Source organism: Oncorhynchus mykiss, chromosome 13 (assembly GCF_057628025.1).
Source record: "Oncorhynchus mykiss isolate SJ-2025 chromosome 13, ASM5762802v1, whole genome shotgun sequence".
Taxonomy (NCBI): domain Eukaryota; kingdom Metazoa; phylum Chordata; class Actinopteri; order Salmoniformes; family Salmonidae; genus Oncorhynchus; species Oncorhynchus mykiss.
In genome coordinates, this window is record NC_143034.1 from 17,740,001 (window position 1) to 17,756,841 (window position 16,841).

The following is a 16,841-nucleotide window of genomic DNA, read 5'->3' on the forward strand; positions in this document are numbered from 1 at the left end:
ACATAATGCATACAATTATAAATATATGATGCATTGTAACTGCAGAGAAAGCCACTGTGGTAGCTGCTGATGATGTCACCATGTTCGAGGATGTCATGATTATTTTAGCCAATGACAGGCTCTTCATTTAGTTGAGCTACCGGCTTAACGAATGATTGGCTGACAGCCCCTACACAAACACCACCCACACACCACACCACACACCACACACCCTCCACACAAACACACCACACACTAAGAAAACGAGTATTCAACAATGCTATATGGTAAAATGAAGCAACAAGCCGAGGGAGTGTGATATATGGCCAATATACCACGGCCAATATACCACGGCCATCTGCGCGGCTAAGGGCTGTTCTTAGGCACACGCAACGCAGAGCCGTGGTATATTGGCATGTCCCCCACAAAACCCAGAGGAGCCTAATTGCTGTTATAAACTGGTTTTCAATGTAATTTTAGCAGTAAAAATACATGTTTTGTCATACCCATGGTATATAGTATGATGTACCACGGCTGTCAGCCAATCAGCATTCAGGGCTGGAACCCCCCAGTTTATAATACAAGATAACCATGACCTTTACTCTCTCTTTGGTCTTTTGGTCTTTTGTTCTTATAGTCTCTAGCCATCTATCTATCTATCTATCTATCTATCTATCTATCTATCTCACACACACACACTCTACCAAACATACACTGTATGCATCGACCCAGCTCACGTAGGGAGTTACTCCACACACACACACACACACACACACACACACACACACACACACACACACACACACACACACACACACACACACACACACACACACTTTCTGGTACACAGCAGAGTAACAGAACTCTCTAACCATTACAATATCTGCCATGGTTATGTAAAGAGCCAGATGTCATTGGCTGATGCGGCAGAGTTTCTAAGAGGTTGTGTGCCCAGTGTCACAGAATTCATGCTTTTTGCTTGTGCACTGAGTTTTACAATCACAATCTACATTGTGAATTTCCAGGTTGTATCTTAATGTGCCTCAGTTGTGTTGTTGTGAGGTCAGCCATTTGTGTTGTGGCTGAGTAAATGACCCAAACATTCACACGCACGGGCGGCCATCTAGGTGTGGCTTAGTCTTTCAAATGACATATGGGATGTGTGTGTGTGTGTGTGTGTGTGTGTGTGTGTGTGTGTGTGTGTGCCAGGGCTCTCCGCCCTTCTACAATGTACAAACACCCTCTAGAGAGTGTGAGAGGCCGATATACAGTACCAGTCAAAAGTTTGGACACACCTACTCATTCAAGGGTCTTTCTCTATTTTACAACTTTCAACATGGTAGAATAATAGGTCCAAACATCCAAACTATGAAATGACACATAAGAATCATGCAGTAACCAAAAAAGTGTTAAACAAATCAATATATATTTTATATTTGAGATTCTTCAAAGTAGCCAGCCATTGCCTTGATGACAGCATTGCACACTCTTGGCATTCTCTCAACCAGCTTCATGAGGTAGTCACCTGGAATCCATATAAATTAACAGATGGGCCTTGTTAAAAGTTTGAGAAAAAAAGTTATTTCCTTCTTAATGCGTTTGAGCCAACGTGTTGTGACAAGGTACAGTGCCTATTTTGTTGTCTTACAACCTGGAATTAAAATAGATTTTGGGGGGGTTTTTATCATTTGACTTACACAACATGCCTACCACTTTTGAAGATGCAAAATATTTTTTAATTGTGAAACAAACAAGAAATTAGACAAAAAAAAACTGAAAACTTGAGCGGGCATAACTATTAGCCCCAAGTCAATACTTTGTAGAGACAGCTTTTGCAGCAAAGAAATACAGCTCCGGGGTACCTGGGATATGTCTCTATAAGCTTGGGCACATCTAGCCACTGGGATTTTTGCCCATTCTTCAGAGCAAAACTGCTCCAGCTCCTTTCAAGTTGGCTAGGTTCCTGCTGGTGTACAGCAATCTTTAAGTCATACCACATATTCTCAACTGGATTGAGGTCTGGGCTTTGACTAGGCCATTCCAAGACATTTAAATGTTTCCCCGTAAACCACTTGAGTGTTGCTTTAGCAGTATGCTTAAGGCCATTGTCCTGCTGGAAGGTGAACCTCCATCCCAGTCTCAAATCTCTGGAAGACTGAAACAGGTTTCTCTCTAACCCAACCCTGATCTGTACTTCTTCAAAACGTTGTCCCTGACCTGTTGGAGGACTCCTGGTCTTCCTGGTGTCGCTTGCTTGGTGGTCTTGCAACTCTGGGGCCTTTCAGAACAGGTATACATGTGACAGATGTGGGTATTATACACAAGCATTCCATTGCACACAGGTGGACTTTATTTAACTAATTATGTGACTTCTGGCAGTAACTGGTTGCACCAGATCTTATTTAGGGGCTTCATAGTAAAGGGGGTGAATACATATGCACACACCACTTTTCCATTTTGAATTTTTTTAAACAAGTTATTTTTTTTCATTTCACTTGACCAATTTGGACAATCTTTTGTTTGTCCATTACATGAAATCCAAATAAAAACCCATTTAAATTACAGGTTGTAATGCAACAAAATAGGAAAAACACCAAGGGGGATGAATACTTTTGCAAGGCACTGTAGGGGTGGTATACAGAAGATAAGACCTATGGTAAAATACCAAGTGTATATTATGGCGAGACAGCTGAGATCAACAAAGAGAAACGACGGTGCATCATTACTTTAAGACATGAAGGTCAGTCAATCCAGAAAAATAACTTTGAAAGTTACTTAGAATCCCGTGGCAAAAAACCATCAAGCATAAATACGTGTGTGTGTGTCCTGTCCCATGTGTGTGCGTTTGTGAGTGAGTGCATATGTGTGTGTGGGTGAGTGCATGTGTGTGTGTGCAACCCTGGTATTGGAGCTAATGAAACCAGAACTCAGCCTGAGACACACACACACACGCACGCACATACGCACACAGAGTTGAATAAACACTTCCATATTATCCTACATGCTATCATGCCTGTGTGTGTGTGTGTGTGTGTGTGTGTGTGTGTGTGTGTGTGTGTGTGTGTGTGTGTGTGTGTGTGTGTGTGTGTGTGTGTGTGTGTGTGTGTGTGTGTGTGTGTGTGTGTGTGTGTGTGTGTGTGTGTGTGTGTGTGCTTGGTGGAGGAGTACAGAGATTGAATTTAGCTGACTCTGGAGAAGGCTGTATGTGTGCATCCTTGTGTGTGTGATGTGGGGTTATTGTTTAAGAAAATGCACCTTGACTGCACATGTCAATGAGCAGGGGGGAGGTGGGTGATGCGACAGGCCAGGGGGGAGAATGGGGGTGAGAAAGGGGGAGGTTGGTGCCCGGCCAACTCTGAGGTCACCTTGATGTTCCATCAGCCTGGCCAACTGAAACCTCCCCTGGAACACACGCTCTCTCTCTCTCTCTCTCTCTCTCTCTCTCTCTCTCTCTCTCTCTCTCTCTCTCTCTCTCTCTCTCTATCTATCTATCTATCTATCTATCTATCTATCTCTCTCTCTCTCTCTCTCTCTCTCTACCTCTTCCCCTGTCGCTCCCTCTGTCCCCCTCTCCCTGGCTCCCTCCTCTCTCCCTCTTCCCCCTCTCTCCACCACTCTCCCCCTCTCCCCCCCTGTTGCTCCCTCTCTCTCCCTCTTTCCCCATCTCTCCACCACTCTCCCCCTCCCACCACTCTCCCCCTCTCCCCCTCGCTCCCTCTCTCTCCCCTCTGACAGCTGTGCAGAAAAATGGAGAGGATGGAGAGATGGGAAATAAAGGGAGGAAGGGAGTGAGGGAGGGAGGGTACAAGAAACACCACTCGCCCCCTCTTACAGAAACACACAGACATTTAGTTGTACCATTGGCTGTCCCAGAGACTGCTGCTAGCCCAGTAACCACGGCAGTGGCAACACTGAGGACAGCGAATAAGCCAATATAGGAGGTTGAGAAGACAGACAGCTGATGGACAGACAGATAAGAAAGTAAGCAGAGACAAAGATGAAGAGATAGAGATCAGTGTGATAGAGAGGTGGAGGGATAGAGATGGAGAGAGATAGAGATGGAGGGATAGAGAGATGGTGTGATGAGAGGTGGAGGGGATGAGAGATGGAGGGGATAGAGAGATGGAGAGAGAGAGAGAGGAGAGAGGGGGGAGAGTGAGCGAGAGGGAGCGAGAGAAATGGATGGAGAGAGAGAGAGAGAGAGAGACGGAGAGAGAGAGAGAGAGAGAGACGGAGAGAGAGAGAGAGACGTCTATGCCATCAAAAGAAACATACAATTCAACATACCAATTAGGACCTGGCTAAAAATACTTGAATCAGTGATAGAACCCATTGCCTTTTATGGTTGTGAGGTCTAGGGGCCCACTCACCAACCAAGAATTCATAAGATGGGACAAACACCAAATTGAGACTCTGCATGCAAATTCTAAGAAAAATATCCTCTGTGTACCACGTAAAACATCAAATAGTGCCTGCAGGGCAGAATTATCAAAATCCAGAAAAGAGTCATTAAATTCTATAACCACCTAAAAGGAAGCGATTCCCAAACCTTCCATAACAAAGTCATCACCTACAGAGAGATGAACCTAGAGAAGAGTCCTCTAAGCAAGCTGGTCCTGGGGCTCTGTTCATAAACACAAACACACAGAGCCCCAGGACAACAGCACAGATCAACCCAACCAAAACATGAGAAAACACAAAGATAATTACTTGACACATTGGAAAGAATTTACAAAAAAACAGAGCAAACTAGAACGCTCTGGGCCCTAAAACAGAGAACACAGGTGGCAGAATACCTGACCACAGTGACTGACCCGTTCCGTCTGTACAGACTGAGCATAGCCTTGCTATTGAGAAAGGCCGCCGTAGTCAGACCTGGCTCTCAAGAGAAGACAGGCTATGTGCACACTGCCCACAAAAATGAGGTGGAAACTGAGCTTGGCTAAACCTTCTGCCAAATGTATGACCATATTAGAGACACATATTTCCCACAGATTACACAGACCCACTAAGAATTCAACTTTTGATAAACTTTTGATAAACTCCCATATCTACTGGGTGAAATTCCACAGTGTGCCATCACAGCAGCAAGATTTGTGACCTGTTGCCACAAGAAAAGGGCAACCAGTGAAGAACTTATTTGTGCTTTACTTTAACTATTTGCACATCATTGCAACACTGTATATCGACATAATATGACATTTGTAATGTCCTTATTGTTTTGTAACTTCTGTTGTATGTGTAATGTTTACTGTTAATTTGTTATTATTTATTTCACTTATGTTTATTATCTTCTTCACTTGCTTTGGCAATGTCAACACATGTGTCCCCATGACAATAAAGCCCCTTGAATTGATTTGAATTCAATTGAATTCAATTGAGAGGAGAGAGAGAGCGGGAGAGAGAGAGAGAGGAGTGAAGGGTGTCAAACATCCTGAAGTTGGAGTCTTCCAGAAGGTCTCCCTGTCAGCACTTTGGGAAGATGAGAATGTACTTAAGATGCATGGAGGAGAAGAGGAGAGGGTTAGATAAGATGGAGGAGGAGGGGAGAGGATTAAGAAGATGGAGGAGAAGAGGAGAGGGTTAGAGAAGAAGATGGAGGGGGGAGGATGAGGTGAGGTGGTGAAATGTTAAGCTAGTCTATAATTAAAGTTTCAAGTGTGCATGTTACCAGGAGTGACAGCTGTTAGAGAAAGAGAGAGGGAGGGAGAGAGAGAGAGAGAGAGAGAGAGGGGGGGGGAGAGACAGCGAGAGAGAGAGAGGGAGCGAGAGGGGGGGAGACAGCGAGAGAGGGAGCGAGAGAGAGAGAGACAGTGAGAGAGAGAGAGAGAGAGTGTTATGTAGAATGTCTCTCACTTTCTCTACATCAAGGTAGTTTTCTCAGAGTCAACAAGTCTTGGTACTGTCATTATTTCTGGCCTTTTTTCCTTTCTCAGGTGTGTGTCAGTCATCCCACAGTATTCTACTCATTTTCCTCATTTAGTGTGTGTGTGTGTGTGTGTGTGTGTGTGTGTGTGTGTGTGTGTGTGTGTGTGTGTGTGTGTGTGTCCCTCAGGTGCGGTGCGAGGCCTCAGTATCTTCCCCCATCATGAGTGTGATCCTGCTCTTTCATGGGAGGGCTGTGTATAGCTGCCAGCGAGTTCTACAAGTCACGCCACAACATCATCCTCAGCGCAGGCATCCTCTTCGTCTCCGCAGGTAGACATGTTAGGAGAGGGTCAGGAGGAGGGAGGGTGAGAGGGAAGGGGTAGAGGTAGAGGTAGAGGGAGGGAGGGGCCGAGGGAGGGAGGGAGGGTGAGGGGAGGGGTAGGGATGAGGGAGAGGGGGTGAGAGGGGAGGAGTAGGATGAGGAAGGGAGGGTAGAGGGGAGGGGTAGGGATGAGGGAGAGGGGGTGAGGGGAGGAGTAGGGATAGAGGAAGGGAGGGTGAGAGGGGAGGGGTAGGGATAGAGGAAGGGAGGGTGAGAGGGGAGGGTTAGGGATGGAGGAGGGGGTGAAAGGGGAGGGGTAGGTAGAGAGGGGAGAGGGGGTGAGAGGGGAGGGGTAGGGATAGAAGGAGAGGGGGTGAGGGAGAGGGGTAGGGATGAGAGGAGAGGGGGTGAGAGGGGGAGGGGTAGGGATGAGAGGAGAGGGGGTGAAAGGGGAGGGGTGGGTGAGGAAGGGAGGGTGGAGAGGGGAGAGGTAGGAGGATAAGAGGGAGAGGGGGTGAAAGGGGAGGGGTAGGGATAGAAGGAGAGGGGGTGAGATGGGAGGGGCAGGGATAGAGGAAGGGAGGGTAGAGGGGAGGGGTAGGGATAGAGGAAGGGAGGGTGAGAGGGGAGGGGGTGAGAGGGGAGGGGTAGGAATAGAGGAGAGGTGGGGGTGAAAGGGGAGGGGTAGGGATAGAAGGAGAGGGGGTGAGAGGGGAGGGGTAGGATAGAAGGAGAGGGGGTGAGAGGAGAGGGATAGAGATAGAGGGAGAAAGGGTGAGAGGGGAGGGGTAGGGATAGAAGGAGAGGGGGTGAGAGGGGAGGGGTAGGGATAGAAGGAGAGGAGGTGAGAGGGGAGGGGTAGAGGGGTGGGGAGAGGGGGTGAGAGGGGAGGGGTAGATATAGAGGGAGAGGGGGTGAGAGGGGAGGGGTAGGGATGAAGGGGGGAGGGGGGTGAGAGGGGAGGGGTAGGGATGAGAGAGGAGGGGGGGTGGAGGGGAGGGGTAGAGATGAGAGGGATGGGGGTAGAGGGGAGGGGTAGGGATAGAAGGAGAGGGGGTGAGAGGAGAGGGGTAGGGATAGAGGGAGAGGGGGTGAGAGGGGAGGGGTAGGGATAGAGGGAGAGGGGGTGAGATGGGGAGGGGTGGGGTGGAGAGAGGAAGGGAGGGTGAGAGGGGAGGGGTAGGGATAGAGGAAGGGAGGGTAGAGGGGAGGGGTAGGTATAGAGGGAGAGGGGGTGAGAGGGGAGGGGTAGGGATAGAGGGAGAGGGGGTGAGAGGGGAGGGGTAGGGATAGAAGGAGAGGGGTGAGAGGGGAGGGGTAGGGATGGAGAGGGGGTGAGAGGAGAGGGGTAGAGATGGAGGGGAGAGGGGGTGAGAGGGGAGGGGTAGGGATAGAAGGAGAGGGGGTGAGAGGGGAGGGGTAGGGATGGAGGAGGGATAAAGGGGAGGGGTCGAGGGAGAGGGGGTGAGAGGGGAGGGGTAGAGATAGAGGGAGAGGGGGTGAGAGGGGAGGGGTAGGGATAGAGGGAGAGGGGGTGAGAGGGGAGGGGTAGGGATAGAAGGAGAGGGGGTGAGAGGAGAGGGGTAGAGATAGAGGGAGAGGGGGTGAGAGGGTGGGGAGAGGGGAGGGGTAGGGATAGAGGTAGGGAGCGTGAGAGGGGAGGGGTAGGGATAGAGGTAGGGAGCGTGAGAGGGGAGGGGTAGGGATAGAGTGTGAAGGAGATTAAGGGTCGGAGGGAAGGGAGAGAGAGGGGGGGGGGGGAGACAGAGAGAGAGAGAGGAGTTCTGGGCTGCTGGTCTAGATAACTATCTCCATGGTGCAGGTCAGACATATAGAGCACATCTCTGTCTCTCTCACTCTCTCTCTCACACTCTCTCTCTCTCTCACTCTCTCTCTTCTCTCTCTCTCTCTCTCTCTCTCTTCCCTCCTCTCTCTCTCTCCCTTCTCTCTCCACTCTCTCTCTCTCTGTCTCTCTCTCTCTCCCCTCTCCTCCTCTCTCTCTCTCTCTCTCTCTCTCTCTCTCTCTCTCCCTCTCCCTCTCTCCCCCTCTGTCTCTCTCTCCTCTCTCTCTCTCTCTCTCCCCCTCTCTCCTGTTGCTAGGCTGTGGCGAACCCATGAGGATTCCTCTCTAAAAATAAGGTGTCCCTGACACAGTTGTGCTCTGTTCTAGCCCCATCATTTACACATGTTATATATATGATTAAAGAACAGAGTGATAAGAGACTACAGAGAGAAAGACAGAGGCAGAGACAGATGATAGACACATAGAGAGCGAAAGAGAAAATGTGCAGGAGGGGGGCGGAGAGAGAGAGAGAGGGGGGGCGGGGGAGAGAAAGAGAGAGGGGGGGCGAGAGAGAGAGAGAGGGGGGCGGGGAGAGAAAGAGAGCATGAGAGAGAGAGAGAGAGAGAGAGAGAGAGAGAGAGAGGGGGGGAGAGGGGGAGCAGGGGAGAGGAAGGAGAGAGGGGGGGGTCGGAGAGAGAGAGAGAGAGGGGGGAGAGAGGGGGGCGGGGAGAGAAAGAGAGCATGAGAGAGAGAGAGGGGGGGGGGGTGAAGAGAGAAAGAGAGACAGACAGAGAAAGAGTGAGAGATAGAGAGAGAGAGAGAGAGAGAGAGAGAGAGAGAGAGAGGGAGGGAGAGGGAGAGAGAGAGAGAGAGAGAGAGGGATACAGAGGGAGAGAGAGAGAGAGAGAGAGACAGAGAGAGAGAGAGAGAGAGAGAGAGAGGAGAGAGAGAGGGATACAGAGACAGACAGAGACAGAGAAAGAGAGAGAAAGAGAGAGGGATAGAGAGAGAGACAGAGAGGGATACAGAGAGAGACAGAGAGGGATAGAAGAGAGAGACAGAGAGAGGGATACAGACAGAGACAGAGAAAGAGACAGAGAAAGAGAGAGGGATACAGAGAGAGACAGAGAGAGGGATACAGAGAGAGGGATACAGAGAGAGACAGAGAGAGAGGGATACAGAGAGAGACAGAGAGGGATACAGAGAGAGAGACAGAGAGAGGGATACAGAGAGAGAGACAGAGAGAGGGATACAGAGAGAGACAGAGAGGGATACAGAGAGAGACAGAGAGAGGGATACAGAGAGAGAGACAGAGAGAGGGATACAGAGAGAGACAGAGAGAGGGATACAGACAGAGACAGAGAGAGGGATACAGAGAGAGACAGAGAGAGGGATACAGAGAGAGAGAGACAGAGAGAGAGGATAGGGACGCAGAGAGGGATACAGAGAGATCAGAGTGAGGGATACAGAGAGAGACAGAGAGAGGGATACAGAGAGAGACAGAGAGAGGATCAGAGAGACAGAGAGAGGGATAGAGAGAGAGAGACAGAGAGAGGGATACAGAGAGAGAGAGTCAGAGAGAGGGATACAGACAGAGACAGAGAGAGGGATACAGAGAGAGAGACAGAGAGAGGGATACAGAGAGAGACAGAGAGAGGGATAACAGACAGAGACAGAGAGGGATACAAGAGGATACAGAGAGATAGAGTGAGGGATACAGAGAGAGAGAGACAGAGAGGGATACAGACAGAGACAGAGAAAGAGACAGAGAGAGAGAGAGAGGGATACAGAGAGAGACAGAGAGAGAGGATGCAGAGAGACAGAGAGAGGGATACAGAGAGAGACAGAGAGAGGGATACAGACAGAGACAGAGAGAGGGATACAGAGAGAGACAGAGAGGATGCAGAGAGACAGAGAGAGGGATACAGACAGAGACAGAGAGAGGGATACAGAGAGACAGAGAGAGGGATACAGAGACAGAGAGAGGGATACATGAGACAGAGAGAGGGATACAGAGAGAGACAGAGAGATAGAGAGAGAGACAGAGAGAGAGGGATACAGACAGAGACAGAGAGAGAGGGATACAGACAGAGACAGAGAGAGGGATACAGACAGAGACAGAGAGAGGGATACAGAGAGAGAGACAGAGAGAGGGATACAGACAGAGACAGAGAGAGGGATACAGACAGAGACAGAGAGAGGGAGTACAGAGAGAGAGAGAGACAGAGAGAGGGATAAGGAACAGAGAGAGTGGAGATGGAAGCAGCAGAGACAGAGAGAGAGGGATACAGACAGAGACAGAGAGAGGGATACAGAGAGAGACAGAGAGGGATACAGACAGAGACAGAGAGAGAGAGAGGGATACAGACAGAGACAGAGAGGGATACAGACAGAGACAGAGAGGATAGACAGAGACAGAGAGGGATACAGACAGAGAGTGGGAGATGGACATGGTTAGAGACCTAAAACTAGAACAAAAGACCAGAGCAACAGTAAAAGTCATGGTTAGTGGAAATGGTGGAAATGCCGCAAAATTCCATGAAGGGAGGATGGTGGTTAGAGAGAGAGATAGATGAGTCTGATTATGATGATGAGGATGATGACCCCCTCTCCCCCGTCTATCTCCCTCCTCCAGGACTGAGTAACATCATCGGCATCATCGTCTACATATCAGCCAACGCGGGCGACCCGTCCAAGTCGGACTCCAAGAAGAACAGTTATTCCTATGGCTGGTCGTTCTACTTCGGCGCCCTCTCCTTCATCATGGCCGAGATGGTGGGCGTGCTCGCCGTGCACATGTTCATCGACCGCCACCGGCAGCTCCGCGTGGGGGCCGCCATCAGCGCCGCCGACTACCTCCAGGGCGCCGCCATCACGCGCATCCCCTCCTACCGCTACCGTTACCGGGGACGCTCGCGCTCCAGCTCCCGTTCCACCGGGGACGCATCCCGGGACACGTCACCGGTGGGGCTGAAGGCATTCGGGGCGCTGCCGTCGACGGAGCTGTCCATGTACACGTTGCCGCGGGATACGCTGAAGAACCAGACAGGCACGCCGACAGCCGCCTATAACTCAACCACGTTGGAACGAGACCACAGCTTCCTCCAGGTCCACAACAGTATTCAGAAAGACCTGACGGACACGAGCAACGCAGCTAACCGCCGCACCACACCTGTATGAGAGACAGAGAGAGGGAGGGAGAGGGGGGCGGAGAGAGGGGCGGAGAGAGGGGCGGAGAGAGGGGCGGAGAGAGGGAGGGAGAGGGGGTGGAGAGAGGGGCGGAGAGAGGGGTGGAGAGAGGGGCGGAGAGAGGGGCGGAGAGAGGGGCGGAGAGAGGGGCGGAGACAGGGGCGGAGACAGGGGCGGAGAGAAATGGAGGGATGGAGAGAGGGAGATAGGGGTGGAGAGTGGGGCGGGAGAGAGGGGTGGAGAGAGGGGCGGAGAGAAATGGAGGGATGGAGAGAGGGGCGGAGAGAGGGGCGGAGAGAGGGGTGGAGACAGGGGCGGAGAGAAATGGAGGGATGGAGAGAGGGAGATGGGGTGGAGAGAGGGGCGGAGAGAGGGGTGGAGAGAGGTGCGGAGAGAGGGGTGGAGAGAGGGGCGGAGAGAGGGAGATGAGGGTGGAAGAGAGAGGACGGAGGGAGAGAGGGGCAGAGAGAGAGAGGGGTGGAGGGCGGGAGGGAGAGAGGGAGATAGGGGTGGAAGAGAGAGCGAGAGAGGCGAGAGGGGTGGAGAGAGGGGCGGAGAGAGGGAGATATGGGTGGAAAGTGGGGCGGAGAGAGAGGCGGAGAGAGGGGCGGAGAGAGGTGTGTAGAGAGGGGCGGAGAGAAATGGAGGGATGGAGGGAGAGAGGGAGGGGGAGGGAGGGAGAGAGGACTCTGAGGGAGGAAGAGAGTGAGTAAGAAGGAGGGATGAACAGAGCGTAACAGAACAAAACAGATGAGCTCTGCTTCCGTTACGGATACTTCTACTACAGCGATGATGATGATGGTGATCTTCATATGAGTTTCCATGTTGAAAAAAAGTGGGAAAAAAAGTGAAAAAAGAAAATGCATGACTTTCCCTTCTACCGTTGTTTAAGGAGTTTTAAACATGTTTGTAAAGTTATGACAGGGAGGATGGGAAACGAGAGGAGCAGGAAGAAAGGAGGCAAGGGAGGGGGTGTCACTCTCTCTCTGTACCCAGAGAAAGGGGTGAGGTAGTGGGGTTGGGGAACCACGGAGGAGTGGGGAGACTAGGGCTAGACTACGAGTTTAAAACGAGTTCAATTTTTTATGACTCTCTTCTTAGTTCCCTACACCCCCTACACCCCTTCTCCCTCTCCTTCCCTACACCCCTACACCCCTTCTCCCCCTCCTTCCCTACACCCCTACACCCCTTCTCCCCCTCCTTCCCTACACCCCATACACCCCTTCTCCCTCTCCTTCCCTACACCCCTTCTCCCCTCCTTCCCTACACCCCTTCTCCCTCTCCTTCCCTACACCCCTACACCCCTTCTCCCCCTCCTTCCCTACACCCCTACACCCCTTCTCCCCCTCCTTCCCTACACCCCATACACCCCTTCTCCACCTCCTTCCCTACACCCCTTCTCCCCTCCTTCCCTACACCCCTTCTCCCCCTCCTTCCCTACACCCCTTCTCCCTCTCCTTCCCTACACCCCTACACCCCTTCTCCCCCTCCTTCCCTACACCCATACACCCTTTCTCCCTCCTTCCCTACACCCCATACACCCCTTCTCCCCCTCCTTCCCTACACCCCTACACCCCTTCTCCCCCTCCTTCCCTACACCCCATACACCCCTTACTCTCCACCTCCTTCCCTACACCCCTTCTCCCCTCCTTCCCTACACCCCTTCTCCCCTCCTTCCCTACACCCCATACACCCCTTCTCCCCCTCCTTCCCTACACCCCTTCTCCCCTCCTTCCCTACACCCCTTCTCCCCCTCCTTCCCTACACCCCTTCTCCCCCTCCTTCCCTCCTTCCCTACACCCCTTCTCCCCCTACCTCGCTACACCCATACACCCCTTCTCCCTCCTTCCCTACACCCCATACACCCCTTCTCCCCTCCTTCCCTACACCCCTTCTCCCCTCCTTCCCTACACCCCATACACCCCTTCTCCCCCACCTTCGCTATACCCATACACCCCTTCTCCTCCTCCTTCCCTACACCCCTTCACCCCCACCTTCGCTACACCCATACACCCCTTCTCCCCTCCTTCCCCCAACACCCCATACACCCCTTCTCCCCTCCTTCCCTACACCCTTGTCCCCTCCTCCCTACACCCCATACACCCTCTGCCCCTCCTTCCCTACACCCCAGTCCACCTATACTCCCCTTCCTTCCATCACCCCTTCTCCCCCTCCTTCCCTACACCCCATACACCCCTTCTCCTCCTCCTTCCCTACACCCCTGCACCCCCCACCTCGCTACACCCATACACCCCTTCTCCCCTCCTTCCCAACACCCCATACACCCCTTCTCCCCTCCTTCCCTACACCCCTTCTCCCCTCCTTCCCTACACCCCATACACATTTGTCCCCCTCCTTCCCTACACCCCATACACCTATTCTCCCCTCCTTCCGTCCTCTCACCCCTTGTTCCCTCCTTCCCTACACCCCTTCTCCCCTCCTTCCCTACACCCCTTCTCCCCCTCCTTCCCTACACCCCTTCTCCCCCTCCTTCCCTACACCCCATACACCTCTTCTCCCTCCTTCCATACACCTCTTCTCCCCTCCTTCCATACACCCCTTCTCCCCTCCTTCCCTACACCCCTTCTCCCCTCCTTCCCTACACCCCTTCTCCCCCTCCTTCCCTACACCTCTTCTCCCTCCTTCCCTACACCCATACACCTCTTCTCCCCTCCTTCCATACACCCCTTCTCCCCTCCTTCCCTACACCCCTTCTCCCCCTCCTTCCCAACACCCCATACACCCCTTCTCCCCTCCTTCCCTACACCTCTTCTCCCCCTCCTTCCCTACACCCCTTCTCCCCTCCTTCCCTACACCCCATCTCCCCTCCTTCCCTACACCCCTTCTCCCCTACACCCCTTCTCCCCCTCCTTCCCTACACCCCTTCTCCCCCTCCTTCCCTACACCCCTTCTCCCCCTCCTTCCCTACACCCCATACACCCCTTCTCCCCTCCTTCCCTACACCCCTTCTCCCCCTCCTTCCCTACACCCCATACACCCCTTCTCCCCTTCTTCCCTACACCCCTTCTCCCCCTCCTTCCCTACACCCCTTCTCCCCCTCCTTCCCTACACCCCTTCTCCCCCTCCTTCCCTACACCCCTTCTCCCCCTCCTTCCCAACACTCCAACACTCTTCTCTTTAGTTGCTCTGTTTGATTTCATCATTTTTTTTTACATTTTTCACATGAATACTGTGAACCATTGTGGGTTGGGACTTTAACGCAGGGAGGGAATCCAGACCGCAAAAAAAAGTAATGGTCTAAGTTAATATATGTATCAATTATATATGAATATATGAATATATATGTTACTGAATCACAGAGAGACTTCCCTGACGCAAAACGTGAAAATAACTCAAATGACATAACGACAAACAAGGTGAAACGAAATCAAGTCGTCATGGAAACTACAGCGGAGGAGGAGGAACGAGTTGATTCATTGGGACTGAAAAACAACAACAACAGGAAGTGACGTAAACATAGCTTACAGGGAACCATGGCAACTAGCCAACAAGCAGTTTAGTTAATAATATATAGATAGATTCTATTGTTTTTAAGTGATTCCTTCTGTTACCTTTCTGCTGACTCAGGTCCCTGGACCGAGACCATATTTGTTTTGGGGCCAAAGGTCAATAGGGGGTGATAGGTGAAATGTCAAACGTCGACATCACTTCCTCTTCGGACGGACGACGCTACAAAAAAAAGAGGTAGAGTCCAGAGGGGAGTCACACGAGGAGCCACATGAGTTCTGGGTAATCGGACAGTGAACTACTTACTCTAAGACAAACGGACACTTTGCAAAGGACACTGCTATAAAAAAAAAACAAGAGGAAACCGTGAGAGAAGATGATCAACTAGACGAAGCTAAGCCTGAGTGACTCCCATGTTAAGAACTCTACATGCATGCTAATCAAATCATCCAACCTACATGTTGAACACAATGCAGTGGGGGGGTTGTTGTGGAAACCAAGTTGGCAGTTAAAATGTTCATGTAATGTGTGTATTTCTCTTTTGTGGACGACAGGCAGGGAGAAGGGGCGGGGCTTCATTTAACAATGCTTTCAAGGGGCGTAAACTAATCAAAGAAACAAACTTTGACGAACGTAACGCCTTTTTTTAAATAAGAGAAAAAACTACGGATTTCTTTGGAACGAATACTTATGTCATCTTCATTTTGAAATCTCACACAGCCTTATGGTCTTTCTTTCTTTCTTTCTTTCTTTGCGTTGTGTTGTTTCAATGAAAATAAAAAAGCTTAACGTCTTTTCAAGGTGCCAAAATGAATCAAACGATCCTTATCTTGGATGCATCAAGTCCCAATGATGAATAAAATTGGAACCCCTTAGGGAACTATATGACCGCTTGTTGATTGGTTGATTGATTGATTGGAATCTCTGTTGTTGTCTTGTCTAAACCAAAAGTCTTTATTGATTGATCAATGTATTTTATGTCATCATTTTAAAACACACACATAGCCGCGGGAAGTAAGGGTACTGGCACCCCCCAATTTTTTTTTAAGAACATAAATAAATAATTAAATACATATATTTTTTAAGAAACACAAAAGTAGTGAACTGGGCCTTGACAAGTCCTGTGTTATTGGACCAATATAGACATCTGTAGTGCAGGTCCCCAAACTACTTCCTGTGGCTATGAATACACATATACAGCTCCTTCACTTCATCAATGCAATAAAACAGTATGGTGTGTTGTGTGCTGTACAGTATGTGTGCTTGTAGGTCACTGCTATGTTCATATTGATCTCTAACTAGTGTCCTGACTGTCGTCTTTTTTCACTGTGGATGATGTCAATTCATCTCTTCCTCTTCCTCTCCTCTTCCTTGTCCTCTCTATTAGTCCTGTGACTGACTTGAAACCGAGTAGCTGATTTGCTGTGTGTGTGTGTGTGTGTGTGTGTGTGTGTGTGTGTGTGTGTGTGTGTGTGTGTGTGTGTGTGTGTGTGTGTGTGTGTGTGTGTGTGTGTGTGTGTGTGTGTGTAGCTGATTTGGTGTGTGTGTGTGTGTGTGTGTAGCTGATGTGGTGTGTGTGTGTGTGTGTGTGTAGCTGATTTGGTGTGTGTGTGTGTGTGTGTGTGTGTGTGTGTGTGTGTGTGTGTGTGTGTGTGTGTGTGTGTGTGTAGCTGATTTGGTTCTGGGTGTTGAAATGATCTGTCTATCTTTAACAACAGATCCTCTTTGCAAGCTTGTCCTCCTTTTCTCCTCTATGCAGCCATCCATCCATCATCCATCCATCCCATCCATCATCCATCCCATCCATCATCCCATCCGTCCCATCCATCCCATCCATCATCCATCCATCCCATCCATCATCCATCCCATCCATCATCCATCCATCCCATCCATCATCCATCCATCTATCATCCATCCATCATCCATCCATCTATCATCCATCCATCATCCATCCCATCCATCATCCATCCATCCATCCATCCATCATCCATCCCATCCATCCCATCCATCATCCATCCCATCCATCATCCATCCATCCCATCCTTTGCTGTCTGTGCCATTCCATCGGTGGTGATAATTATGTCAAAGTTCTAGTGGAATGGAGAACACTAGTGCATGTGACACACTCTACCCCCCACTCTCTCTCTCTCTCTCCCCTGGTGTGGTGTGATCAAAGGGTCTGGCATGTCTCTCTACAGTGCTGCTGTGTGATCACTGAAGAGGAGAGAGAGA

General features: G+C 50.7%; 1 protein-coding gene across 1 annotated transcript in view; it reads left to right on the forward strand.

Annotated features, from left to right (window-relative positions):
- Positions 1–11,168, forward strand: part of cacng2b (calcium voltage-gated channel auxiliary subunit gamma 2b) — an 83,438-nt gene extending 72,270 nt beyond the window's left edge. The window contains 3 exon segments of the mRNA XM_090195536.1: positions 6,047–6,085; positions 6,087–6,177; positions 10,588–11,168. Coding sequence (XP_090051662.1) covers positions 6,047–6,085; positions 6,087–6,177; positions 10,588–11,132 — 675 coding nt within the window. The 3' untranslated portion in view covers positions 11,133–11,168.
- Positions 11,169–16,841: the final 5,673 nt, after the last annotated feature.